We start from the raw sequence: 27,664 nt of genomic DNA, 5'->3' as shown, positions 1-27,664 counted from the left end.
GAAAGAGATGAAAGGAAGCCACGCTCGGCAGATTTTCTATCGATCTTTTTCTCCCCGCAGTGCGACTCGCGCTCCAGGCATTTTTTCCTCTACAAGTTCAAATTAAACTGACAAACCTCGAAGCTGTGGGGAGCGAAAATTGCGCGTGCGAGAAAAAGCGAAGCTGGAAATCATCGCTCAGGCCCGCCGCGCTTTTTTCTTTCTCATCCTCTCAGCACGAACGTCCGCAATCGCACAGACCAAATTACCGGACACCGACGGAAATTCGCCTCCGCGAGTGTGTCAGTGGGTCATCGCCATGTTAATCACGAGGAATTCATCAGCGGGCTACAGCAGCGCTGGGCATCGACGAACGCACAATCGGTACACTCGGGCCGGGCTACTGGAGATGGAAAAACGTCTTTCTCCCTCGTCCCGCAAGGTTTTCGGGTCTGCGTCAGTTTCATTCAACTGACGATCCAAAGTAGTCGAAGATTGTTCAGTGCTTCCTCCAGAAAAACGTTTCCAAATATTCTTGGCCTTCGGGACCCTCCGCGGAACGAAGATTCATTCGAAATTTTTCCGTCTCTCGGAACCGATCGAACGAAGCCAGTACGAAGTTTACACCGGACGCGGACGAGCCTGCAAAACGTCGTTGTCCGTATAAAAATAAGATCGTGCAAGTCCCTCGTGGCTCTCGCACCCGGCGAGCATGCCTCGCCGCATAAATACGAGTTTCTATTTCGCGGAAGCGGATTTCCGCAGCCATAGAGTTTCTGCTACCGCGTGTATATGCGAGAAGCGCATTCCCGGGAGCGAGCCACGAGAAGAACCTGCTTCTTCGAGAGAGATCCGGGCTTCTTTCGGAGCAGAAACATCGCCCGTAAGCCCACACACGCGCAGCCCTCGGGACGTGGAGAATCGCTGCGCTCTTGGAGAGAAGCCCGGAGGCCTTGTCTTCCGGAGACTCGATCGACTCCCCGACGAATCCTTGACGAGACAATCTCGCACCCGGCACGTGGCACACTTAGCAATTAGCCGAAGAAAACTGAGGCGTGCGCTGCTGCTCCCTCGTTCCTCGCGCAAGCTGCGAATCAATCAAAATCGTTAGAAAGTTGAAAAAAAATCTGAAAAACCGTAAACTTTGAAATACGAACTTTCCTCACCGAGCGTCCTTCGACGAAAGGCAACGAAAAATTCCAAAACTTCGTTCCCGCGCCCGCTCATTCTTCGTTGGCTCCATTCTCAACTTTCTTCAAAGTTCCCTTCGAGATGAAACTCTGGACAGAAACTTCCGGTTACGTCGCAGCCGCGTTGCCTAATAATAAAAGAATCGTATGCTTTCATATTCGGTTTTCAACGTCGGAGATACCAAGACAGTTACGTACAATTTCCTAGTGGTTTGCACGGATAATGAATATTTTTAAATGCATTACGTGGCCAGGCTTTACGCAAGACTTTCAACTCAATAAAGTCATTCGTACTTTTACAGCTGACCGTTGCGAAACCTCGAAAAGGGTCGAACTGATTTTTCGACAGCGTCGTACCCGAGGCTCCGATCAACGGGACGGGGAAAACGCGTGGCGAGAGACGACCGCGCCCTTGTGGTTTGTGTGCGCGCACACTTTAAAAGTCGATGCATATTTAGCATTCCGATCCGTCGACACCTTTTCCTCGTCCCCTCTCTGTTTCTGGTTTTTCCATTCAATTAAATATTTCGATTCCTCATTTTTTAATAGAGCCGATTGGAGTGTGCGGCTGAAGTGAAAAGCCACGAGGTGGAGCTGCGAGAGTATTTTCTCTTGGATCGGACGAAAATAATCGCGCGGCGAGTTAATCTCGTGGAAAAAGTAGCACTTACGACGGCAAGTTAATCCGCGGCAGCTCGCGCGGTGGCGGGCCCGTTATCCCCATCCCTCCGTTAAGATACTTTTCTTGTTTCTCCGAAGGCTTACACGGCTTTTCTATTTTCTGAGAAAGTGGAATAAACGTTTGATTATCAGCGGAACGCAGGCGGCTCCGGAGACGCCTTTTTTCATTCGCTCGCTTCGTGAACTCGTCCCTTTGCTCGAGCGGGCCGCATGAATGAAATAATTCGTCGCTCCGTTTCACTGCTTTTTATTTGCTGTCGTCTTACTCGAGTTCTTTCCGAGGCGGTTCGTCGTGACGCTAGAAAAAAAAAATATTATTATGCAAAGGCTGCGAGCTCGGGCCGGAAAATCACTCGCTGCTCGCTCTCTCTCTCTCTCTCTCCGATGCAGGCGAGCGAGGAGCCCGCATATCTATCAGCGACTTCGATGCTCGCATGGACGACAGCGATTAGAATAACGGGAGACGCGAGCGCTCGCACAGGGCGCTCGGTGGCTCGAGCACTCTACGTATTTTCAGTATCCCACTGCCTTACTCAATTCCTCGTGAAACTCGACTCTGGAAAAGTGAATAAAAAGAAGATTATGCGCGTTACTTGTGATTCAAAAGAGCAGCTGAACTTTTTCGCTCTCCCGATGATCGAAGAAAGGATTAAAATTTATTCTCGCAATTATTAAAATTGTGTGGAACTTATTTGTTGAGATTGATTCATTTTTAATGTAATACCGGTTTAAATACTTTCGTAGTTAAATCGTCAAGGAAAATGCGACACAGCCGTTTTCTATTTATATGCGTATGCATATCTATATTTTAAACCAACTGGCTCATGGTGCTGTCAAACATTCCACAGTTTGTGTCGTCATTATACTCGTTAACCTCAAACAATAAGTGATTTTCTTTTTCCATTCCCAAGTGAAAATCACCGGTAACAAAGGTTTCTCGAGATAGCCATTGATATATAAAAACATTATTTTTTTTATTCTCGTTTTTGGCTCTTCAAACTTGAGCCCGTTAGAGCTCATAAGAGCTCATGGATAACCCTTGAAAAAATGTCATTTTCGTTAATTGTTTTCTTGATTAAAGTTGGAATTTTCGATTTCGATTGGATTCGCGTGAACTGCCTTAAGGAGGAAAAAATCAAGTGGAACGGACCTATAAAGACTCGCTCGGAATTCTCGACCGCGCGAGTCTCCTCCCCGCGAAAACTCTCCGTTGAGAGACGAGAAAATGGAGGGAGCAAAGTTGAGTCGAAACCCCTCGGAGTTTCGATCTCCATTGAAAATTCATCATTTTTATTGTTCCGGTAGACTCCGCGCACGGGAGTCTTTCGCCTCCGGAAAAATCTTCGTTTCACACGAACGCGTTACGGTTTCGATTACGGTGCAGGCTTATTTGCAATGTTTTTATGGGCTATGTAAAACCGCGGGGAACTTACGAGTTCGAGGATTTACCAAGGAGAGCGAGAGAGAGGGAAAGAAGGCGGCTTCTGTAATATGCGGACACACGGGGACGAATGAAACGCGTAAAAATGCTCGTCTCACCGCAACAAGGACGCGTATATAAAAGCAGAGACTCGCAATAAATTAAGTCGGCGGGTGCGACGCAGCTGCGCGCGAGTGTGCATGAATCGGGAGCAACGGGAACTGCTTCCGACAGGAGGTATCCGTTTTTCTATCACGTAGCAAGAGCTCCGCTGCGCCTATAGATAGACGCGGGGTCACCTTGCTCTTCGTTGTTTTCTATCGAAGGCGCATCGTCGCCGCGCGTGCGTCATCTCGAGCTAAAATGCCTGAGGATACGAGCATGACGACCGCCCGATCAAATTTCATTACCTGAGCATCTTCCGAAATCTCGAGAAAAAAGAACACGAGAACTTTTCAGCCGAATCTCCGTCAATTTCTCTCCCTCCTGCCTGCCTGCCTGCCTCTTTCCTTTGCCAAAGAAATGATGCTCCTTCGCACGACGACACACAGGTATAAGACGAGGACGCCGGGGAACGAGGGGCTTTCGCGCAGCAGGTCACTGCCATCGAGAGAAGCGAGCAGGTTCGCCCTTTATGGGAGAAAGGGATCTGCCGGCTGCGACGAGCGCACTCTCCAATGCGCGTGAGTACTGGTTTGTGCGCGTTCTTAAACCGTGTGATACTGCGGTGTACCACGTGACTGCGAGTTTCGTGCCGTGGCAGGAGTCTCTCCTCGCCGCGACCCGCCGCGCGTGTGTGTGGACGTACCTGCGCGCCACAATACTCTGCCAAAGAAGCCTCTGCGGAGGAATGCGCACTCGTGAAACAAATCTTCTCACGATAAACGATCTTTTATCCTACATAATGCCGTGAAAATGGGGATAATAATATCGTCGGTTTTGATACATGCTCATGGGAAAACGACATCGAGAGCTTTTTTTATGGGGATTTTTTGAGTTTCGAGCTGTTAAATTGGCGAGGCCAAAAATTCCTCGGGTTTGAGCGATAAGTTGTCGGTGTTTTTGTGACTTTTTCCGGAATATTCAACGATTCTATCGACGAAATGTGCGCTTCCACTGCTCCTAGACTCGAGCCCCTTTCACGGGGTTTCACGATCTCCGCGTGCACCTGAGGATTCCTATGCACATGTGCATGCGGCAAGGAAGATCATATGCATGAAGTAATAACGTTCTGCACCGTTGAAAGCAAGTTCATCGCGGCGAGTAAAAGCGAGAGACGGCGACAACGCTCTGCGAACGACTCGAGCGGGACGAAGCGATTGCAATCTAACATAGAAATGCGAAAACTCGGAGGTTTTTTCGGGGTTACTGACCGCGGCGCGCGATCGCGGACTCGCAATTAGGGGCTGAAATTCATCGTTTTGCTTCGTTTTAAACACGCCCGGCCGAGCGCGAGTATGCTAATTCGGAGGGAAAATTCATCTGAATAAACGTTCCACCATTTTTACTCGCTTCATCCCCACCCCCCTCTCTCTATACACATAATGAGATTTAAATCTTTCGTAGAAACGGGAGAAAGGCGGACTATTGTTCCTCCGAGATGAATAAAGACGCGGCTACGATTCATGAGAATTTCATTTTTCATATTCATCGAGAACCGAAGAGAGAGGGGAGCAAGGGAAGCAAAGAACTAAAGTCACGACTAATGCTGCGGTGTTGTTAATTCGACAACAATAACGCGCGCGCTGGTGAAAGATTCTCAGAGTTTATTGTCGTATATACCTACGCGGGCATGGCGCATCAACATCGCCATCATTCCTCCCAAGTGACTCCGTAATTATGGCTATCATTTCGTCAAACCAGGTTACGTCTTCTCGCTATTAATTCTTGTGAAGAAATCAACTTTGTTGCACAACTTTTTCACAAAGTTTATTGCTTATGTTTCCTCTTATCAAAAATTACGCGTTTCCGATGTTTCGAAGAGAATAATTTTACGTACGATTTTTCACAACTTTCGTGGAAAAACTTTGCCTTGACGACTGACGCGATAACTTCGATTCAATTAAAGCATGGAGATTCGAGTTAAATTTCTTTTGAAAATCTTTGTCAAACCAGCGTTTTTTACTTGGTCGATTGTGGTTAAAAAAATTTTAATAAAATTTCATTTCGTCATGCAGTCCCGTGTGAGGAAACGATACAAAAAATATTCCTGTAGAAATGGCAAGAGGAATTAACACTTTTTCCAAAATTCTGAGTTTCGAAAATTTATTAAAAATCAAAGTGACATTCGATCCAAAAATCCAATGTCACATCTCGGACAATGGTGTAAAGATATTCGTACAAATGTGATCGCGAACTTCGTTCAGCGAATTTCAACATAGAATGTTCACAGCTCATGCGCCATTTTTCGATCCATCTTTTCTTCACGATTGCTCATAAAACTTAAAAAAATATAAAATTCACATAGAAAATCGCGTTGAAATTTCTCTGAATTTCATGTTGGTTTTTCCGACAGTCATGGAGAAGAAACTCTCAGGCTCGATTTTTCCATGTCGTGATGAACTTGAAAAACGCTGCCGCGTCTCTAGATACGATAATTAAAGGTCCGTCGACCATCGCTACAACCGTCAGGTAAGGTAAAAGGTTTTTGTAGGACAATCGATGATGGAAAAAAATGTGTATTTTTGTTAAAAATTTGACGTTTTTAAATACGAGTCATTTTATTATTGTCGTTAATGAGACTTGCCTCGTGTGTGTTAACAATATACATATTTCTCATACATATACATGTTATTCTAAGTACACATGATAGTAGGTTTACATGTAATTACATAAAATGTCAATTAAAAAGTTAATGGATGCTCGAGAGAAATCGTTTTTGATTTTCCTCGATAACAACGGTACATCATTTTAGATAAATAACGTGAGTCATTTTTCATTTAATTATCCAATATAAAGGATTAAAAGAAAGCTGTGAGTATGGATTTTTAAACGACATGCCACGATTATAACAGTTTTGGGCATAATGAATTATTCGTTGAAAACACTGTTCAGTTTGCATCGACGCATTCTTTACATTCCTCGGTCGCCGATTATTGCGAATTGGTCATTCAAATTCTTGGTGCTTTACTCTCAATAATTTTGTTTCAGTTTGGAAAATCTTAAAAGATCGATAAATTTATCGAAAAATTGATCACTCTTCGAGTTTACTCAATCATTTTTCAACGAGATGAATGATTGCTTGAAGGTATTCCTAATAAATAATGAAAGGACGATTCTTCCGATATGATTTGTCTATGCCCAAGTCTAAGATACAATAAAATACAGTCAATAACGAAGGCTGGAATGCTACACTTCGTTTTTCACCAAAAAAGTCCTTTCAATCAAACGCGCTCTAGAAATATCAACATTTTCCAGGTCGATTAGCACAGATTACAAAAAATAACTGTAGGAAAATTCTTTGTAATGTTTTTTGAAATAAAATATATAAAACAAAAAAGAGAAACATGAAAAATCAACAAGCAATGGAATGATTTTTGGGTGCGCGGACGTTTCTGTAGATGAGCCAGACGGTTTGGTCTCTGGAATGTTAAATTTTTCACGAATCCACATTTCTTCATCAACCAGGAAATAGTTGAGTCGCTATTTTCCAACTTTTAGAACGGATTATTCACCAAAGCATACGGTAGATGAGCAAAATAACGTTGATTATTCATTCGTCAACAACTCGATTCGTAAAGCAGCTGCGAGCAATGGGAGCTCAGTAAGGATCGAGTGCAGCGATTCCCAGTCTCGGTGGTTCCGCATAACTGTGACGATATCGACCGGAAGTCGGAACTATTTCGAGCGAAGATCTCGTGTGTTCGCGATCCATTATCGGATATCTCTCGTGTTTTTGAACATCCGGATAAGCGATCGGTCGCGCTCGAGGCTTTTCTCGAATGTCCCGGGAATATTGTCTCTCCCTCGAGTCTCTCACCTGATGGAAAATAAAAGTTAATGATTTATCGTATAAAATGACGAAAAAATGACAATTCGACTGAAGAGTTAACGTAAATTTGTTAAAACAGTCTCGATTGATAGAAAAATCGTTCGAGTCTTACGTCATTGAGATTCCTTTGATCTCTGTGATCCGATCTGTGCTCCCTGTAGTCTCTGAGATCTCGTGTGCTCGACGAGTTGTCATAAAAGCTTCGGGGTCTTGGCCTGGAGGATATTTCCGGTTCTAGGGCACGTTCGACCGGATAATGATGATTTCTCGGGGTGACTCTGGCCCTGTAGCCGATTTCTTTTTCCCGGTCGATGGATTCCGAGTTACTTCGTCGCATGAGGCGTTCGTGAGAGGGCGCTGATGACCTGTTCGCCGGTCTCGATGATTCTAATCTGTGCGTAGCAAAACGAGAAACGATGGGAAAATGAAGTAAATCGTGTTTTTTCTGAGGAAATCCTCTGTATCGGTAATTGTCAACTCGTTAAGTTACTTAAAAGTATGGAAAAGGCGTAAGCGTGCGAACACGAGTAGTGAAATTGTTTCTCACGCCTTATTGGCTAGTTTCCAGATTTCTCAAACTCTTTAGCGACACTCGTACAAAAGGAAAGCTATTTGCCGATGCAATAGCAACGCCCCAAGTCGAGTCTACAAAAAAATCGTCTGCACGCTTCGGATCACGGTCTCGGAGAAGAAATTATCGAAATTATCATTCGATCATTTATTATGATCGATATACAAACCTGTGGGCACCAACATGATGATCATCGAATTCTCTAGCTCTGTTGTTAACGGCGACCGGTCTGACGATGTTTTCTCGCTCCATGGCCTTGAACATTTCCTTGGCATCCTGGAATCTTTCTCTCGGAGTCGTCACCTCGGCAGGCTCCAAACGTGGTTGATACTGAGGACTCGGAGACCGTTGACGTAGCTCCGGGGCTCGTCTGACCCTGTGAGCGTTCGAGGGCGAAAGGGCCCTCGATAACTGGGCCTGCTGCATCTCCGGGCTCCTGGGTACTCGTGGCAATGTCATGTTCGGTTGTCCCGAGTCTCCGAAATACTCGTTTTCCTCAGTTGTCACGCCCCAATCTTCGTCTGTCAAAAAAAAAATACAGGTAAAATAAATTCGATGAATCGTCAAACACGCATAAACGATAATGAGGGTAACGCAACGATAAACGATGCTTTACGAACGTTAAATCAAGCACAGATTGAATCTCCCTGAGGAGACTTCCGCGACTCCGTATTCCTTCGCTTTTAACACATGCATAAATATACAAATATATATACATATAATTTACGCGCATTTGAATTAACGAGAGTCTCGTACCGATAATAATTGACATTTGAAAGAAGCGAACACTGCCAAGCGACATAAAATCGTAGAAGGCCGTTTGCATAGCTCGCGTATACTTTCTTGGCATATGGCGGATTTTATTTATATATAAAAGTGACATCAGGCTCTTTACTTTCTCGTTTCTTCCCTCCGGTTTTCAGCCGATGAAAAATGTCCTATTTATAGCCGGGAATCATGATTGAACTTTGCGTCAGGATTACTCGAGGACTTCGGTGCCAGGAGCCGAGGAAATTGTGAAATGTTTCAGGAACGATTTTTTTTGTTGAATAAAAAATTATTTGGATCGTTCAACCGAATCGTAGCGATTGTTCGCACTCGAGTCGATTTCGTCTCCTTTTAAGTTGCTTTGAAAAAATATTTCGATTGAGAAAAACAAAATGCTTTCGGATGAAAATCGTTTGAGAATCGGTGAGGTGGAAAATTGAGTGGAAATGCTGGTAAAGTCTTCGTTGAAGAGAACTTGGGGAGGCACAGATGGGACTTCGATTGCTGCATTCGTTTGGCCAACGAGGCCACGAGATTTCCCGTAAATACTTGAGAGATGCTCGAAGAGATTTAACGAGATATTGCAGCGAAGAAAAGAGGCAGGTGAGCGGGGGCAAGTTTCGTTTGATGCGAGGCTGTTCCGAAGAGATGGGCCTTTGGGTCGAGGGCAAAGAAGATTCGAGGAGGCCAAGCGAGGCCCGCGGCTGTGGGCCGGGAATGCGGAACCTTGTTCCTCCTCAACTCCCACCAAAACCATTCACCGCCGCGTGATTCTCCTCCGCGTTTTTTATCCTCGAGACGGCAACCTGCGACTTCGATTCTCAAGTTATTCCGGTGAATTAACATACACCCTCGTAAATATTCCGAACACGTGCACCGCGTAACCTCCGGCTACTTTGGGCCAATTTCTCGCGTGAAATCCAACCGCTGAAAACATAAACGTTTTGTTAAACACTCGCATTTCGCTCGCTCATTTTCTCCTCAATTTTCGATACTCAACTTCCTCCCATCCTCGTTCCCTGAAACTAGCGATTCACCCAAAAATACTTAACCAATGTGCAACAACAAAAGAATTTTTTCGACTCGACTCTCCTCAGCGTTGGAATTACCAAGTTTATTGAGCATAACAGCACTCCGATATCGAGGATTCGTCCCCCTAATCACCGTCAGTAAATAGTTACCTTTCGAAAGTTCCAGTTACCGAATGCCTGATTACCCGTTCATCCGCATTAACAACCAACATTACGTGGATCTGGAATGAACGCTCGTCAAGTTAATTTACACTAAATTACATCACGTGCTCAGCCAATTAATCACGCATATAAAACGTCCGTTAAACGGTAACTGTTCGTACGAAATAGACTCTCGCGAGATGCAGTTTCGAACGAGGGAGAAAGAAAATTATTGCTGATATCTCGCTGAATTTATTATGACGAGGATTTTGCGGAGAGATTCTCAACCAGTTTCATTCCTCGTCGCTCATTTCCTCTACAAAACGAGACGCTGAATTGCTTTTTTCGAATTTCTCTTATATTGGCCTGCGATAAAACGTTGTTGGAAGATACATTTTTCGGCAATTTTCACCCGATGAAAATTCGAGTCCCGAAACACTGTTCCATTGAGTGTCTTTCGCCACATTGGTCTGGATCTTTCTCGCTGAGCGATTTGAAACGATGGGGAACGCAGCAGTTATTATAACGGAAATAACAACTCGGCCGTGCAATTATTCCCGGCGGGATTGATTGCTCGGATTTCACACGGAGAATCGATTGAGCAATAAAAGAGGGCATTAAGCACACGCTTTTCCAAAGGGTCGTTGAAACCTCACGAAATATTAGAATCCGTTCGACGATTATTCATTCGTTGTTTCGATAAATTGAGAAAGATATTTCGAAATAACAAATTTACGCAACGTTGCGAGACCGTGAGTGAATAATGCGAGAAGGTCGAGAGACGGAAAGAGACACTTGGACCGAAGGTTTTCCGAGGCTGACGTTTCGTTGAGAGAAAGAGAGTTTCGGGTAATTCGCTAAGAAATTCTTGTGCGATTGAGGCTTCGAAAAAGCGGCCGTTAATCTAATGATCGCTCGGCCATCCGGCGCGAGGTCTTCCGGGGACGTGGCTGCGAGTGGAATTCTCAAGAAAGTAGTTGCCACAGCAACGCGATAGTTTTGAGCATAAAAATGAGTGTCCGTCGCGGTACGGAAGAGGATTCCGAATGACGAAACGGTCGGTGTTGAGCGAGCCGAAAATGGTGCCGGTTCACTGGGAACGTCCCATATGCGTTATGAGATACGAAAGGAGCACTTAAAGTATGCCAGGGGAACGCATTCGCACATACGAGAATAAGTAGGCAATCGAGGATTTTAAAGCGCGCACGAGCCAGAGAAGAGAACGCGAGCCTGGCCGTGCCTCGCGTTCTCTCTTTCTTCTCCTTATTCATTTGCTCGTGTGTCGGTGGTGAGCGCGACAAGTGTGAGTGCAAGTTCTCGCGCGCGGCTCGAGAGTCCCCTCGGTGATTGCGAGCGCGTGTGCGAGGCTCGTTCTCTCCTTCGTTCCGTCAAACGTCTCTCCCTCGTCGCCTCTCTCTTTCTGTCCCGAGCGAGGAGGCGCGCGTGTGTAGGTTCATTGGTGTGCTACCTGTCACCGGACCGCACGCTGTGTACCGTGCCGATGAGGTCGTCGTCTAACGGTATCTCCGTTCCGCCATAACAGGTGCGCCCAATGTACACAGCACATCGTCGTCATTTCGATCTTTCTCGGGATTTAACCTCAGGCGAAAAGCAGCCCGGGCCTGGGAGAAACGCGGAATCGGATTCAGGACGAAATTCCGAGGGCGCGCAGTGTGTCCAGCAGCCACTGTTCGAGTAAATCAACCGTCCGAAGCTGACGACGAATCGGAGTCCTGGACGCGGTGCGCTCCGGCCGCCCCCGCGTCCTCGTTGGCTCCGAGCTCCCAACGAAACAACTCGCCGACTCCTGGCCCGATCGGAGACCAACCGGAGCCGTTTCGCCTCGAAATTTACTCTCACATTCATCTGTAAATACAAACACGTGGCTTTTTAAAGCGTATGTAAATAAGAATCGTAATATATTCATCGAGGATAAGAGGGCGCGCGCGCCCGGCGGACTGCGTAACACGCGGCGTGCAAATGTGTACGGAGCACGCGCGGAAATAATTCACGGTCCATCGAGAAACTCTTTCGCTACAATAAGAACTGGGGAACCTGGGAGAGTGCGCGCCCTGCGTGCCAATTAGAATCTCCCGGGTTAGTAGGTACACCTCGTTAGGGCAGCGCGCGCGCGCCCGCTCCTCAAGCCGTGAAAACTATGACAAGCCACATAAATATACATATACGTGGCCAGGTATGCGCGCGGTGCGCATTGTACGCGGAGTCAACGTAACGCTATAAAAGCGACTCGATGTATAAATAGTGTGAGAAAACTGCGAACTAGTTGCGCGCGTCTTTGTTCGACGTTCGACTCTTTGGAGCGTTGTAACGTCACGAGAGGCCCGTTGATTACGGCAATTCTCCGGTTAATTAATCAGAGAATTTGGAACGATTGAGATACCTCGAAAATCAATTTTACTCAATTTTCGATAAGAAATTACGAGTTTTATGGGCAAATGCATAACGATAACGACTCGAGGCTCGAACGAGGGCGATTTAATTGCGATATTAATTGAAGCAATTAAAGGAGCCTCAACGAATCGGTGGCTCGATCGTTTAATTGGCGAAATAATGAGAAAAAATCATCCGCCAAGAGTGAATTAACGGGGAGCGCTTTTTTCACTCCCGTCGCGATAAAACTGAGCACACGACCCTATTTACATCGGAACTGGGTTAACGGGCCGTGTGCCCCCTTGCCGGAGCCCACTTCGGGCATTTTCCTCGCGTGTTCAAGGGTCCGGAGTCTCTCATGGTGCCTCGGAAACGAGGAAGATGACCGGCAGCCGCCTTGGATACGGGGAGAATACGCGCGCACACGAGCCAGTCCCGGAGTGCTCGGCCTCCGAGTAGAAAGTGTCCAAATTCCTTATCCGGTCGTCAACCTTCTATCACTTGCCTCCTCGATCACGCACTCGCGAATCCTCTTTTTGCCACGCCGAGCCCCGGGATTCGACGATCGATTTCGAAAGTAGATACAAACTCGACTAAAAGGAAAAAGTTATGTACCCGGAGAATGCGTGCCTACGGTTTACGATGCTGATGATTAATCGAGACACGTACACGAGACGCTCTTCGACGAGAAACAAAAGCTCCTCATTTTCAAAAGTTTCTATCTACTCACCAGTTGCGATGCTCTGCTCCCAATTCCCAAATGAGATCGGATCCACGCGTTTTTTTTTTTCCAACAAACAATCGAGTGTTAGTCGTCAGTAGGATCGTTGCAACGAATCATTATCAAAAAGTCAGACAGAGATTATAAAAAATGTCAAAAACCTTGCAAGGCTTGTGAAAAAGAGATGCGAAACGAAAAATAGAATTTTGGACTTATTCGTAATCCGAAATGCCGAGCATTTGCCAAGTCAACGAAAAGCGGAGTTTGGTGCTCGCTTGTGCTCGACGCAGTCCTCTCATGATAAGCTTGCTCTTTGCTTTGTCACAACTGAGAAAAATTGGGTCAGCCGCGGCGATGAGCAATGGAAAGGAATTCTCGAAGGTGCTCGGAAGTTCGATGGGCAATCTTACCGGAAGATGTGTCTCTGGACGGTCTCGAGGGCCTCGGGCCCAAAGCCTGATGGGGCTGATAAGGCGGGGGAGTCGCAGCGCTGTCGGAGCCGATTCCGCTGCTCGCTGCGCTTCTCGCGCCGCCGCCTCTTTCAATCGCTGTGTTCCCACCGACGATCGTCTGATTTAGACAACGTCTAAATTCTATGCCAGCCAAGTTTCCACGGTGTCGGTGAACCGTGTCGTAATCGCGAGGTGGCAAGAGTATGGGGCCGACGTCGTTGTCTGCGGAGTTGCCTCTTCCTACACGAGCGGAGAAATCGCTTTATTTTTTGCTCCTCGTCTCTCGGTGGTGCGCGCGCGCGCGTATTAAGCTAGCTTTGAGTAAATCGCGTCGATAGTGGCTTCGCCAATTTCTCGTCCGCGCTCCCGCTAATTAGCCGCGAACTCGTCGCGATCGAAACGACTGTCATGGGAAAATTCACCCACCCAATTTGGCTCTCAATTCGGCAGCGAGCGACTCGTAGATCGTCGAACTTTGTGCCGGCGCGTGTCTCAGCTCGCCGCTCCCTTCCGAGGACTCGGACTCCCTGGTGCTCCGTCCGTCGCTCCCCAAATTACTGCGGACGCGATTTTCGCCGGTTGAGACTTTGGCAGGGCTGTCCGACTGGGCGGAGAGGGCCTTGAGCTGGTTGCCGAGAAGTTCAGCAGTTTCCACGGACACGCATCTGTAAAACGAGGAAATTAGATCGAAGTTATTCTCAAAACGGTTTTTATCGGTGTTTCATCGGAATAAATGGGACTCTCGATGAGCGAAGAAAACGGTCGCTCTCTTCCGCTGCTACTATTCGGAAAGAAGGTCGTTTAATAAAACTCGTAATCGGCGCCCAGCTGTGATACATCGAGCTCCGATCTTCGTTACTCCGATTGTTCCGCGAAGGAGTGTGAGAATAAAAAATGAGGAGCGGAGATGAGAGATTGAACGGGACATTGCAGACATTATGAAAATTTTTAAAGCCGTTAGAAAGGTAGAAAATCCTCGGGTTAGTGCGATGGAACGCGAGGCCAATATAAAGAGAGCTGCGAATCTGCGCGCTCCTCGCTCGCCAAGAGGTCAACTAACGAGGCTCCGTCGAGGCGACCGGGACGCGTGCGAGCGTCAAAAATATCGTCTCCGGACGTAACGGAGAAAAAGTGTGACGGGCCCCCTCGGAGGAACCGACCTGTAAGCTTGCACGTGCACCGGGTTGTTCGTCGCCGGATTCGGGAGTAGGAAAGTCGCAGCGACGATGTCCTCGCGCTGCACGGCCGCCAGAACCGCGTGTCCCGGCACCAGGTGCTTCACCGCCGATTTCGTCGACACTCCAGGATGGACGGTCTGGATAATCTTCAATCCCTTGCTGCTCACCTGCGCAAATACAAAAAACATTATTTCCAAGGTTTCCGCATCTCCGTGCTCCCAACTCCCATAAATCTGTCGCCGAGTAATTGCGAACTAAAATACTTCGCGATTTCCGCTCTCGCGCCCGGATCACCGATAAATCTCGACGTCCCCGGAACCCTCGTCTTTCGTAAGACTCGCAAAACTTTCTATTATCCTCAAGTGCCCACGGGCACGAGCAAATAATTAGACAATTATTATCAATACGAATAAAGCACTCTCGTAACGGAAAACTCCTCGCTTCTGCACTCGCCTCGATCGCCAACACTGTTACGACATCTGGCGGTCCGCTGTAAACAGCGCACCGCCGGAGGGGTTGTTAACTTTCTCGACGCCGGCACAGTCCCCTCGCGCTCTTTCACTCAACTGACTAGCAATTACAATGGCACAATTCCGATGCCTCTTTAATAATGCCATTCGCTCCCGGTGTCACAACAAGAGGCCGCGCGATGACGCTGCCACGATCGGTCACGCACGAGTCCGTGCTGAAATATCGATTTGTGGCTCCTCGATGTCGGGGGAACGCGCAATCGCGGGATGTACGACGATCCACGAAGGCGATTGGCGCTTCGTTGGAGATTTTTGTTGTCGGGTTTATAAATTCACGTTTTCGGGGAGGAACACCACGTGGCGAGGGATTCTAATTTGATTTTGTATTACGCTGAGGTTTGCGAGGAAAAGAGGACTCTGGCGTTACGAAGTTCAGCGTCGTATTTTTCTATCGAATGCGGAAAGCGTCTGTTCGTTTGGGTAAGAAAATGTTGAGAAATCGAGCGAAGCGGAATGATTTCGTTTTGGAAAATCTGAAAACTCGCGTTTGGACGAATCCCAAATATTTCGATGGCTCGAGCGAATTGCTTCGGAATTTTTTGCTCATCGGCGAACGTTGTTCGAAGTTTCTTTCGGTATCACGAAAGATTTTTTTTCGGGATTTCGCAGCGAGAAATCGATCGGGTTCGTTCCTATTCTGAAAATCGAAAGTCGTTTATGCGGTTGAAGATTTCCACCGATTTTCAACGCTACGAATAAGTTCATTCTGCCGTTGAAAAAGAGGCATTTTCTCGAAGATCGCGATCGAATCGCACGCGTAGGCAGTCGAGTTGCGTTCGAACGATAGAGAAAAAAAAATTGGAATAAAAAAGTGCGGTTAAGTTGCGACGCTTTCGTGCTGCGCGAGCGAGCGCGGCGCGCACGAGAGAGTCGAAAGATGGGCGCCTCCGTTTCTGACTCTTTCTCTTTTCTCCTCGGCACGGCGGGGAGGGGGGGCGAGTCGGTTCGGGGATCGGGGGGCACACCGATACTTGCAGTTCGATGAGCTCATGGTGCGCCGCGCGCGGCTTCGACACAACACAACGACCGCGCACTGTCTCTACACACCGTAAATTCTTTCACGCCGTTTCGTATTGAAATCCCTTGATTTTTCTCTTTTTTTTTCTCCTTCTGTCGGGGGATCTACGCTATAATCTAATGGGAATTGGCTTTCACCGGCCGAATTATCCGCTTATTACGCACTATTTTTTCATAACGGACTTTCCAAGTGTGTATCCAGCAGCGGCACGGACTCGCGGAGCAGGTATGTTTGCTGGTGGAATGTTTAAACGAATTTGTTTCGTCACTGGCTCGCCGGCGGCGTTCATTTTGTTTTCACATTTAGCTCGAAGAATTCGCCGCAGTATGGCGGCTGATAAGAGGATCGTTAACCCGAAAATAAAAAGTGTTTCGTTCGTTTTTGACGCGATTAAATTCGCCAGGGGCCAACTTCCATTTCGATAAGAGCCGAAATTCCATTTGGAGTTGCAGAAATCTCGCGACTCCCATACTCGAGATTCTTCCCGGATATCGGGATCTTCCCGACGAAATGCGAGCTTTTGTACGATTATTAGAATTACACATCCGCCGATTTTATTGCTCGCTCGCAGAGTGCTTTCACCCCGCCGATTTTCATTATTGTGTTCACCGAGGGATCAAAAAACGTTGGTTTTAATTAAGTGCCCGTCGAAAACAAAAACACTCGAAAAAAATGCTTTTTCAGGCTTCGCGCACAAACTCGCATAGAGGGCGCATCTTATTCGCCCCCACCGCTCCCCGATTCCCGCGCTTTTCTCTTTTTTCGCTCTTCCTCAAACCGGCTCGCTCTCCGGCCCGCGCTGTCGAATGTGTGGCCGTCCGAACGCCCCGGCTTTTCGAACCCCCGGAACGATCAACCCGTTAAAAAATTCACGAAATTCTTACCTGCAGTGTGACCTTGAAAGGCTCCTGAAGTCTCTCTCGCTCCAGAAGATACGCTATCGCTCCGGGCATTGCTTCCACGCCCTTTGCCTCCCTCGAACCCAAATACCACACGTAGTAAGACCTCTTCTTGACATCTTTGCTACCCCGCATCCGCAGTGCCATAATTCACTGCAACAAATCCCCGAACCAAGCGTCCTCGCGTCAATAATCGTGAAATCGCTGGAAACGATTTTTTTCGGTGGAAATCTTGAAAACTTTTTAACCGCGATCAGCAGAGCGAAAAAATCCGATCATTTTTATACGAAATCATTGAAGGAGGAATCACTTTTGTGGTTAGAAACTAAAAAAAATACGTGTGGGTGTGAGTTTAATGATGAAACTGTAAAAAATTTGTGTTAAGTATTTCATCGATTCAACTGAATCTAGTTTCGGCATAAACTTAAGAAAAAAGAATTTCTGTGAACAAATGACTCGAAACCAACGTTCTATTCGTCACCCATAACCTTCAACCGTGCACGAAAACCGAAAAAACTTCTAAACGTTCGAATTTTTGTTGCCTCCACAAAATTATATTTCATTAAGCAGGCTCAACAAAATGTTTCATTATTTCAACCACATTTAATTAGCAGCGGCTTCACTCAGAGCTCCCTATTTTACTTGTGTAATCGAGTGCAGAAACTTTTGCAACAAAAAAATCTCCTTGAACTCTCGCTGTGCGATGAAAAAACAACGAAAAAAAACATTTCTTAGAATCGTTTTTCTGAAGCAACGCGCAAGTGTAAACATTAGGCGCCAAAAAAGGCGTGGACGTGAGCCAACGTTGGGGTTTTGAGGTTAAGAGTCGTGGCAGCAGCTCGAAAAGCATTATTCGAGTCGCACGTTTTTTGTTTATTTCTTCGTCCGTTAGGCCGAGGCTCGTTCAAACTGCTTTACTAATTTATCATTTACAATCGTTTAATGCAAAAATTCAGCATTTTTTGCACACATTTTCGGTACTCGAGCATTTCTTTCCGTTTTTAATGCTCCATTCAGTTTTCTTAGTGTCGCAAATTTTTGTAGCCGGACTTGAAACGTTGCTTGAGCGATTCGCAAAGTTAACGGAAGATCGAAGGAAAAAATTGAGGAATCGTGCGAAGGAAAATGGAAAAAGGGAATGAAAAAAAATTGATCGGCTGCGAGAGGGCGGCAAGTGGACGGAATTCACTTGTTCAATTACTTTCACATTTGAATCAATTTCCTCATGAGCATAAAGTGAGTTAGCGATCTCTCGCGATAATCCGTACGTGCTCGCCTGCTGTTTTCTTCCCTTTTATGAGTATTTTTTACAATTTTCTTAACAACGGCAAGAAGGATGGCGCGAGCAATGCTGCAAAGCGAGCTGGTTGTTCGAGCACCGGCGCGGCCAGGAGAGCATCGATTGTCCAGAACGCGCCAACCCGATCTGCTCAATTCTCTCTCTCTCTCACTCCGTCGACTTTCTCGATGAGGCAGCGCGAGTGGGGAGCGAAGAACTGATCGCTTTGCTCGTCGATCTCGTCCGCGGAGCAGGTAACAGCAGTAGGAAAACTTGCATCAATAGAAATGCCTTTTTTCTGCCTACGGTTTTTGTGCCTCTTTCTCTCTCTCTCTCTCTACGTGTACGAACGTAGTCCGAGAAACCGTATTCTCGAAAGATACCGATAGGTCGTATAGACGATCCTTCATCGAGAGAATGAAATTTTCGCGTGATCGTAAAATTCAACGAGGTCGAGATCGCTCGGATTTTTTAGCAGTCGCGTTCATCGCGATCGAGTTTTTCGTTGGAGGAAGAAAAAAAAGGGGCCGCGGAGATTGAGGAAATTGGGAGGAGCATTGGAGCCAGAAAATTTAGAAAAGTCATGGGAAACGAGCGTTTTGGCAGAATGGTTAGAGCGGTTAGAGAATTTCGAGGCGAGATCGACGCGTATATTATCGAAAATATTGAGGACACCCACGCTCGATACCGCCCTTGACTTTTGTGCAACAGCGAGGCACTTTCGATCGTTCAAGGTTAAAGGAACGCGTTCAGGAAGGCACGCGCGGGCTTAATGTTTTTTCCGTTGACCCCAAGCGCTCGAATAATCGAGGTCCGTCAGGCCCCGCCGGTGGATGCGAATGAGATGAAGAAGAAAACAAATGTTCGAAGTGTCCTTGAAATGTGAGCGGAATATCGCGAGGTTGCACCGCGACGATCAAAAATACGTAATGCGCGCACGCAAAGACAAAAGGGAGGAAAGAAAACTCGAATAAATACAGGAGAAAACGTAAGGAAACGTGTAATACGTCATTCGAATCAGACGTCGACCCGCGGCGGATCGCGAGGGATCTCTCCAAAAGAGAAGAGATTGGATAGAATGTACGAGTGGCGCGGGCTTGTCGAGTGCACGCAACTTACCCAAGTGCCTCGAGAATGTGCGGTCTCTTCGGAGAGCCGGGGGCACGAGGGAGCTCGAGCTCTCCAACAGGTAAACTTTTAAGATTGAGTTGTACAGGACGTTCAAAAGTGCGAGGTCAAACGACTCGAGAATTTCGAGATGATTCGCTACTTTCGGGGGAAAAATTTATCGGAAGGGATTCTAACCTCCGTTGAACGTTGGAGCGTTGAAAAAAGTCGTTAAAAATAGTTGTTTTTTTTACAATTTGAGGGTTACCGCGTCGACGGAATCCTGGCAAGTAGATTTGAGGCTCTCCGTAGAGCGTGGCACAGGCAAGCGAGCAAAAGCAGGCAGGCAGGCAGGCAGGCAGCTAATAATAATACGGTACGTACTACGGTACACACGAGAAAAGGAAGAGAGTAGTCGACGAGAGAGTCCCGGCGGCGATGGCAGCGGTGGCTCTCGAGCTCCGTCTGACAGGTACGAGCGTCGACCGCTTGACAGCCAGCGCAACAGCAGCGGCGCACCGAAACGCCAAAAAATAACGAACTAATGTTGCAAAGAGATGGTAACACACGGAGATTAATGCTTTCCCGATTACAGTTTATGCTTGTAACAATAAAAACTAGGAAAATGATTTCGTCGTAAAATGACGCTTGGATAATTGTATTATAAAAAAACGCGGGAGTTTCAAAGCGGATAAAAACACAAAAAACGATCGAATTTATCGGCAAACGTCGAGACAATCGTACCTGCGCGATCTTTATCACCCACACACACAAAAACACACGCGAGCGCGCACACACCTCGAAAGCTCGCGTTGCTCTAATGGACAAGTGAAATAATAAATACTTTTTATAATCTGCCTATCACAGCAGTCGTTAAAATTAATACGATATACGAGCGAGCCGCTGATGCGATGAAAAACGAACGCACATGCGGACTGAGAGCAACAGAGAGAGCGTGCGTGTTGATCGTACCGCGCGAAACTACGAAATGGACCGAGCGCCGAACCGTGCGCTCAGATTACCAGTGAGCATTTCTACCCGTCGTTTCGAGAGGGGGAAAAGAACCAAGCGAGAGAGAGAGAGAGAGACCGAGAAACGAGCGAAAGACAAAGAAAAAGAGGGACAGCGAGATCGGAGCTGGGAGAAAGAAAGGGAGCCTCTGATACGTCGTTAGCCAAAGTTACTATACATGTATATATATACATATTAAATCTATGTATACAAATATAGGGTGTCCCAGGTGGAACAATTATCCCTGCGAGCAGCAGGTATAACTTCGAGTGGGCGACGAAAATATTTTCGTCGCACGCCTCCGCGAAAAGTTCTCGCCTCGAATTTTTCACGAAATCCGATCAAAACATCATCAGTCACGAAATAATTCCACACTTTTTAGCCAATTTTTCTTCCGGGGGAACTTCAGTTCCCAAAAGTTCCCTCGGCTTCGATTTTTTCATAACGAGATAACTAACCTAAAAATGTCGATTCGTCTATTCTCGGCAAGGATAAATAAAAGCCATTTTTCTTGGTACCAGAGTATTTTATTCGAGCGACGAAAACTTTGTTCACCTTTTGACAAGTTTTTCGACCCAGGTTTTTCGGTGTTTCGTGAATACGGAGAAACGGTCGAGAACGCGAGACGAAGCTTATCGACTGAAAATTCGGTTACGAACTTCGGTTGACGTTGCGGCGATACTCGGAATCCGACACACTCTGTAGACTTGACAAGTTTGGTGCGAGAAACAGGTATAGTGTATATATATAAGAGGGCTTATGGCGGAGCTCGAATATATGCGGGAGTAAAAGAGGACGAGCTGTTCGGTAGTGCAGGCTGAGAGTAAAAGAGAGGAAGGCTACGAGTCGCGGTGTACATAATCGTAGGAAAGGGAATCGGGCGAGCGAGAGGGAAGCGAAAGAGAGGTTCGTTATATCGGTGACGTATTGCACGATCTTCTCGCTAACACCATCACACTTTTTATCGTGTGTGCGTTCGTTCGTCTTCGAGAGAGGGAGGGAGAGAGAAGATTTTAAAAGCCCGTAAATGTAGAGGCAGAAAAGTAAGGAGTCGAGGACCACGTTCGAAAAGAAGATGGAAGGGAAACAGAAAGGAGGAGATTCTGCTCTCGCCACACCTTTTGGACTGACTCGATCGGACTTTTATATTACCCGTAATTCTTCCATACTAGATTCTCTCGAGACTTCTCCCGTTGAGGATTCGTCTCGTATAACTGCGTGTGGCACAATCGCATTTGGTATAAATATGCTTCCGAATTGATCGTTCGACCTTTGTGTGCTTTATTGAGGCGCTCGTATCACTAATTATCATTTATTACGTGCGTTTTTCTAGATTTTCATTTTATGTAATATCAACATTCGTGACACGGAAATAAACAGAGTTTATCGAATGACAAAAATTTTGTCACCTTCGGTGAAAATGGAATTTTTAAATGAAAATATAAAACAACGATGCGCAATGATGCAGTTTTTCGCCGCTAGGAATTCGCCTCGAAGATAAATGTAATTAACATGAAGGAGTTAACATTCGACGAGTGGAATCATCGGAACTCGTTCAAGTGCGCACTCTCGATAATAACTGATATCAAACGGTCGATCTATATAATCCGCAACTTCCCATCTATACCGTATTTGCTCGCACACACTCGTAAAATATGCCCATGGACTATATTTCATTGGCAAAAAGAATAAAAAGCTTTATCGCGTTTACGAGTATGCTCTGAAACTCATGAAAATTAGTTCTCGTTACGAATTATTGCACGGTATATGAAAATCGCGTGTGTACTGAAAAAAATCGTTGACAGGAACGAGAACACAATTTTTGCGGGCTTGTCTCCGCAACGCGACGAGAGACAAATGCAAAATAGTGAAATTTGTCCCATATACGAGGTCTGCTTAAACTTTTACGTATTTTTTTCAACCTCACATGCGGATAGTGTCGCTCAAATTTCCATACAAATTTGCGGGCTAAGTAGATCGTGTTTCAATGCCGCTTTCTTTGTAGTCCAGCTACGGCAGCTACTGATTTTTTTTTTCTTTTTACATTTTCTCGAGAAAAAATTTGTTGCAGACTACCGGAGTCAAATTTTTCACGAAAAAACGCGCATACCTCGCTCATCAGTCGTTGATTTGGACTCGCATTCCCTCAAGCAAATTTGTCGTTAACTACCAGAGTCAAATTGTTCACGAAAACCACACGCGTACCTCGTTCTCATCAATCGCTGATTTGGACTCGAATATTGGAAATGAGAAATCAGTTGGTCCCTCGTCGAGACATCGAGCGAATGTCGAAGGAATTTTTACATTTTCGTGTGTAGTTTTGTTCACTTTAAATTTCGTAAGTAACATAATCGAAAAGATCTAAAGTAATTCTTTATTCGACATATAACGCGAAAAACTTTCTTCAATATACTTTTCGTTAAGGAATTTTGAATTGAAAAGTTTTTTTCAACGGAAAGTAAAATGGCTGCAGAATCGTTTCCGCGGAATTCGTTGGTCGAACTGTTCTCACGATTTTCACGAGAATATTTCGAACAGCCTGTACACGCGAGTGTGCATTGGCACCCGATGTTTTACGCTCTTTGTTGTTGCAGGCGAAAGATTCACGAGAGAAGAGAGTACTTGCCGCGCCTCAAAATTCTTGCTCTATCGTCCCCGGATCGAGAGAATATCACACGAAGGCGCGCGAGCGACTCAAACTCGAGAGAATTCCTCTTGATCCACGACTTTTTATTGGTTTGGTATAAGCACGAAAGCCCTTTGTTGTTGACAGATAAGGAAAAAGATCGCTACTACAAGCAAAGATAAGATTTTTCTCGAGTGTTTGGGAATTAACACGCGTTGATTAACACAATCGCGCGTCATTGAAGATTGGAGAAAAAAACGTCCGCTCTGGAAAGGAAAACACCGCAAAATCCTTCGACGAGTATTTGGCGAAAGGCTTGTTCACGAACTCGACGATATTACGCGCATGCGAAAGACACTCGCATCCGGAAGATGCGGAAGTTTAATCAACGCAGATTCTCATCTTTTTCCGTGGAGAATAAACTCTTAGGAAAGCTTTCCTACAAATATATCTCTCAGAATTTTCTCAACTCGTAGAAGGGGATGGAGAAAGTCACGAGAGCTGATGATACTTAACGTGTGTATTTGTTACGTGAATGCGGCCAATTCAACGAATTCGTGTGCTCGATGATCTCGATGTTCAAACGTTTTTTTTTTTCATCGTTTAGTGTTTAATTTCGAAAAGTCGTGCACCATAAAATTTTCAAGGGATTTTAAGGGGGTTGAAACGTTACAGAAGTCGGCGAAATCGGATACTTTTATAATAATTTTATTCGTTATTTAGCTCGTTAAAGGCGATTTGGGATGGTAATGAATAGTGAGAGAAAAGTAATAACTTTGGGGATGAGAAATATTCGCTGCGATTACCACAAATCTTAAACTTTAAAACACTATCACTTTAAATTTGTTTCTTGTTTTTTTTCTATGCTACGCTCGGTTACGAGATAAAGTCTAGATGACGACACACCATACACAAGTCAAAATGATATTACGTATAGAGTGGAGAGGATTTGAGTTCAACTCCGGACGAAAAAAAAACTTGTGTTCTTGAAGAGGCGATTTTTCGATCAAACTTTCAACCTCTTGTGGAATCAATTTCGAGACCGGGATTAATTAAATACAAAATTCACAAAGAAAACAAAAATACGTATGAGGCGTTGCAGGACTGGCTCAACAGTTTTTCACTACCAACGCTCAATCTATTTCTCCTCGCACCATTCGTTCTCCTTGCGAACTTGCTCCTCCTCCGATGCAGTAAAATCATTCTTTATGTTAAACGTCTTGCGGATCTCTTCTGGCGTTTTTCCCTTTATCATGTTTGCCACTGTCTTACACGTCACGTCCAACAGCCCTTTGATATCCAGGTAGTTTGCGGCTAATATCAATTCGAACAGCGTACCTTGATCGACCTGCAATTTTATTACAATTCATTAACACTGTCATTCATTCAATTCCAAGTTTCTTTCTCGTCTTTGCTTTCTTCGATTCTACAAACTTTGTACGGTATTTAATCCTAAGAGTGCATATATGGGTTTAAGGGTTTTGAAAAAAGCCTGACAAATCAAGATTCTATTACAGCAAAATTCCTTTGAGCTCGAATCGTTATTTTCAAATGTGAGTGTACAATCTTGGATTACACAACTCAATATTAATTGAACTGAATTGTTATCATTCTGATCTAATTCATTGAAGCTAATTATGAGCATTGAAGACGAGTAGAACGTTTTTCAGTTAAAAGTTTCATTTCAGTGAAGTTCTCTGAGAAAATTATCAAATTTATTTGACGAAACGATCAGATTAGTTCAGCAAACATTTTTCCAAGTAATTTGCTGATAATCCAATGATAATTTGATTTTTTTCTTGGACTCCGTATCGGTGATCATCGAGTCTGAAAGATAGCTGAGTTTTAATAATTTCTTTGTAACCTCGATTTTCCATAAAAAAGTTATCGTCAAGAATATCTGTGCCACTGATTCAGGAGTAAATTTTGCCAGTGTTACGGATCACTCGCGTTATTGCGAGTTTTCAATATCAGAAAACTTGAATTTGATGATTCATTGAAAATCGGAACAATATGAAGAATTCTCAGAGCTTTGAAGATTTTGATTTTTCGATAGCCACATTCGCATTTGCTATTTTTTTGAAAGGTAGTTTGTGGAATTTCAAGGTTGAAAATAAAATTTTTGAGGAATAAAGACCTTTAGGAAATCAGCATCCCAAGAGCTGATATCGTCGGTACGCTTTTCCTTATTCTCATCATCTTCGGCTGGTGCAGGATCATCTTTGTGATAAGTAGCCCACTGAATGACTTTGCGAAGAATAGCAGAGTTGACGTTTGGCAAAGGGACAACCTCTTCTTCATCTTCGTCCATGCCGAGATCTTCGAGCATGGTTTTTATGGTGACGGAGCATTTTGCAATGTCTACGTCAACCTCAAAAACCTCACCGTCGGAGCTCTGCAGTTTAATATTCGGCATCTGAAAAGAGTGGCCATTTTAATATGAAATATAACTTAAATATAGATCGAAGGCTGAACATGAATCGATAGGTGCTGGGAAGTGGACCGAAGAAAAAATAACACGTCACGACAGTATCGATAACGTCGTAGAGGTTAGAATCGCAAAGAAAAAAAATACGTTATTGAAAATGAGGATTTCGAAGGGCCGCCATTTGTAGCAAATTCAATTCGAAAATTCTGTTATTTCACTGAATATCCAGATGCAAAGAGGACTGATGAAAGATCAAAATAAATAATGGAAGAACGTAGCGTTCGTGAATAATGCATTGACGACGAATGGCTTCGTCCGTTCGTCAACATTGTCAATCTTTCAACGCAACTGCAGTTCTCGACTTGTTGGCTTCTCGATGAAAATTACGGATTTCATTAACGTAGAGAAATGTTCGCATGACCAATTGAAGTCGGAGACTCGGTATTATCAACGGGTATCGTTCCAGATGAAAAAAAAAACAATAAACTTTTATTCACCTCAAAAATTTGTATCCCGTACTTCCGTGTTTCAGAAAATGAATCGTATGTCGTATGTATTTGGTTAAACTTTATAAGACACAGGAAAAATTTGGTTTTGTGTTACAAATGTCTCACTGCGAGACGCTTCTGTCCTTCCGTATAGCAGCGCTCGTCTGTCTTCGTTTACGGTCAACCTTTACGTTAACAGCTCACAGCCGTTTTTGTTCTCTTCCCCGCTCACGCGTCCCGCGACAATCTCAACGCTTTTGTCTCTCTTTTTCTCACGTGGTTTCCATTACGTTTTCGCATGCGACCATGCGACGAAGACTGAACTAGGTAGATGCGGGGGGGTACTGCTGCGCGCCAATGATTTTCTCGCGCTTGCGCACTCCCGCTTGGTTCGTAATAAATTCAACTGATGGCGTTAGTATAGCGTTTTAATAAATTTGTGCTAAACGACTGCATGAGACAACTAATCTCAAAGCCCTCTTTTTGTTATATTTTTAAATACGAATTAGCTGGGCATCACAAGACCAAGAATTTAATTTAACTGGCATTTAAACATTGTATTATCGTTTCGTAATAAAATTTTTTCAAAGAATCTGTAACAACGAACACTGGTACGATCCAAATAATCCACAACTTTCTCCGACACACGCGGTTCGTTTCTCAATCTTTTGTTTCTGTGATTAAAAAAAAAGTATGGCCATGCGATCCTTGAAGTAAATGTCTAAAGTAAATGAAGAGGGCTCTCTCGCTTGATTGGTGACCCGAAATCCAGTCCCCCAGTCGTAGCATGGGAGCCTTGAAAATCCAAACTTCTGTGATTTATTTGTACATCAAGAATTTCGGTCATGTCTATCGTCACGCGGGCGGGAGGATACATGACAATGAAATTAAGGTTTTCATCGATGCTCGCTGATTACAATTTTACACACGGAGTCCCTTTCTTCGAGTAAGTTTATTATTTTTCTTTTGTTCTTTGGAATCAACGTCGATGACTCTGTATATATGTGATTAGTATTTCGGCTATGGACGTGTTCACATGTGATCGGGGTAAAATACGATCCATTGGGGTAAATCGAAAGAAAAAAATGTTGAAAAACTTTAATTTTCGTTCGACTATTGTGAAAATTTCGATATTTGATAATGAATTCTTTAAAATCGTGCAAAACGTCGTTATGCGTTACGTTCCCATGTCATCCACTTTGTTATCCGATAATTCCATTATCATTTCCGAATGGTTTGGCTCATCGTCAGATTCTCGTCGAATAACACACTTCATAGAATATTAAGAGGTCACGCAGTGTCTTGAAATGTTCATGGAAATTCGAAAACCATAGTTGGGAACTGCACACTCGAAAGAGCGAGAATGAGACTGGGTACTCGGTTGATGGGGAGTACATAATGGAATAAAATGGGCTACAAGTTGCATGTGCTTCGGTAGCTCCGGGGCACTCTAGTGTCTCGTTTCGTTCGAATCGCTTTAATAATAACAATACTCTCGCCAAGACGACAGATTTTATTGTACGACCCACCGTTATGCATTTTCATATGTTGGCTGCGTCAGATTTACAGGTTTTTTCACAAATTGTAACCGCAGGATCGGTCGCCATCTTGAAACCTGCCTGGGAAGGGATGAGTCACAATTTTTTCGCACGTAAAAACGCGTCAAAACTCCCCAACGTTTATTATTTTGACACAAAGTGCTCTTCCTACGTTAAAATCAGGTTCAATTATTTACCATTCCTTTTTCGTTTTGTCGATAGCGAA

General features: G+C 45.0%; 2 protein-coding genes and 1 long non-coding RNA gene across 9 annotated transcripts; 1 reads left to right on the top strand and 2 right to left on the bottom strand.

Annotated features, from left to right (window-relative positions):
* Positions 1-5,964: 5,964 nt before the first annotated feature.
* LOC122414463 (uncharacterized) lies at positions 5,965-22,960 on the bottom strand. Of its 7 annotated transcripts, XM_043425746.1 has the most exons (9): positions 20,092-20,318; positions 19,732-19,888; positions 16,947-17,114; positions 14,497-14,681; positions 13,763-14,001; positions 13,295-13,576; positions 8,002-8,353; positions 7,374-7,653; positions 5,965-7,249 (listed from the first exon to the last, which is right to left on the bottom strand). In XM_043425746.1, the coding sequence occupies exons 3-9, from the start codon at positions 17,106-17,108 to the stop codon at positions 7,031-7,033; spliced, it is 1,719 nt and encodes a 572-aa protein (XP_043281681.1). In that variant the 5' UTR covers positions 17,109-17,114; positions 19,732-19,888; positions 20,092-20,318; the 3' UTR covers positions 5,965-7,030. The 7 variants fall into 7 exon arrangements, with proteins under 7 accessions (XP_043281681.1, XP_043281682.1, XP_043281683.1 ...); XM_043425747.1 differs by lacking the exons at positions 19,732-19,888; positions 20,092-20,318 and adding an exon at positions 22,469-22,960; XM_043425748.1 differs by lacking the exons at positions 19,732-19,888; positions 20,092-20,318 and adding an exon at positions 22,564-22,960.
* LOC122414467 (uncharacterized) lies at positions 22,084-23,879 on the top strand. Its single transcript, XR_006261766.1, has 2 exons — positions 22,084-22,696; positions 22,953-23,879. It is a non-coding gene; the product is annotated as an uncharacterized lncRNA (long non-coding RNA).
* SkpA (SKP1-related A) lies at positions 23,677-26,149 on the bottom strand. The gene is made up of 3 exons (XM_043425753.1): positions 25,910-26,149; positions 25,122-25,400; positions 23,677-24,332 (listed from the first exon to the last, which is right to left on the bottom strand). The coding sequence occupies exons 2-3, from the start codon at positions 25,398-25,400 to the stop codon at positions 24,123-24,125; spliced, it is 489 nt and encodes a 162-aa protein (XP_043281688.1). The 5' UTR covers positions 25,910-26,149; the 3' UTR covers positions 23,677-24,122.
* Positions 26,150-27,664: the final 1,515 nt, after the last annotated feature.

This window comes from Venturia canescens, chromosome 8, assembly GCF_019457755.1.
Source record: "Venturia canescens isolate UGA chromosome 8, ASM1945775v1, whole genome shotgun sequence".
NCBI lineage: Eukaryota > Metazoa > Arthropoda > Insecta > Hymenoptera > Ichneumonidae > Venturia > Venturia canescens.
This window is presented reverse-complemented; position numbering and strand designations above follow the sequence as displayed.

Bases quoted from the DNA above. Each gene is read 5' to 3' on its own strand.
- LOC122414463 (XM_043425747.1), bottom strand. From the start codon at position 17,108: ATGGCACTGCGGATGCGGGGTAGCAAAGATGTCAAGAAGAGGTCTTAC. The intron at 14,002-14,496 runs GTCGGTTCCTCC...CTCGTTTTACAG, and splicing joins GTGCACGTGCAAGCTTACAG to ATGCGTGTCCGTGGAAACTG. The intron at 13,577-13,762 runs GTGGGTGAATTT...CCGCTCGTGTAG, and splicing joins CGAATTGAGAGCCAAATTGG to GAAGAGGCAACTCCGCAGAC.
- SkpA (XM_043425753.1), bottom strand. From the start codon at position 25,400: ATGCCGAATATTAAACTGCAGAGCTCCGACGGTGAGGTTTTTGAGGTT. The intron at 24,333-25,121 runs GTCTTTATTCCT...ATAAAATTGCAG, and splicing joins GGGATGCTGATTTCCTAAAG to GTCGATCAAGGTACGCTGTT.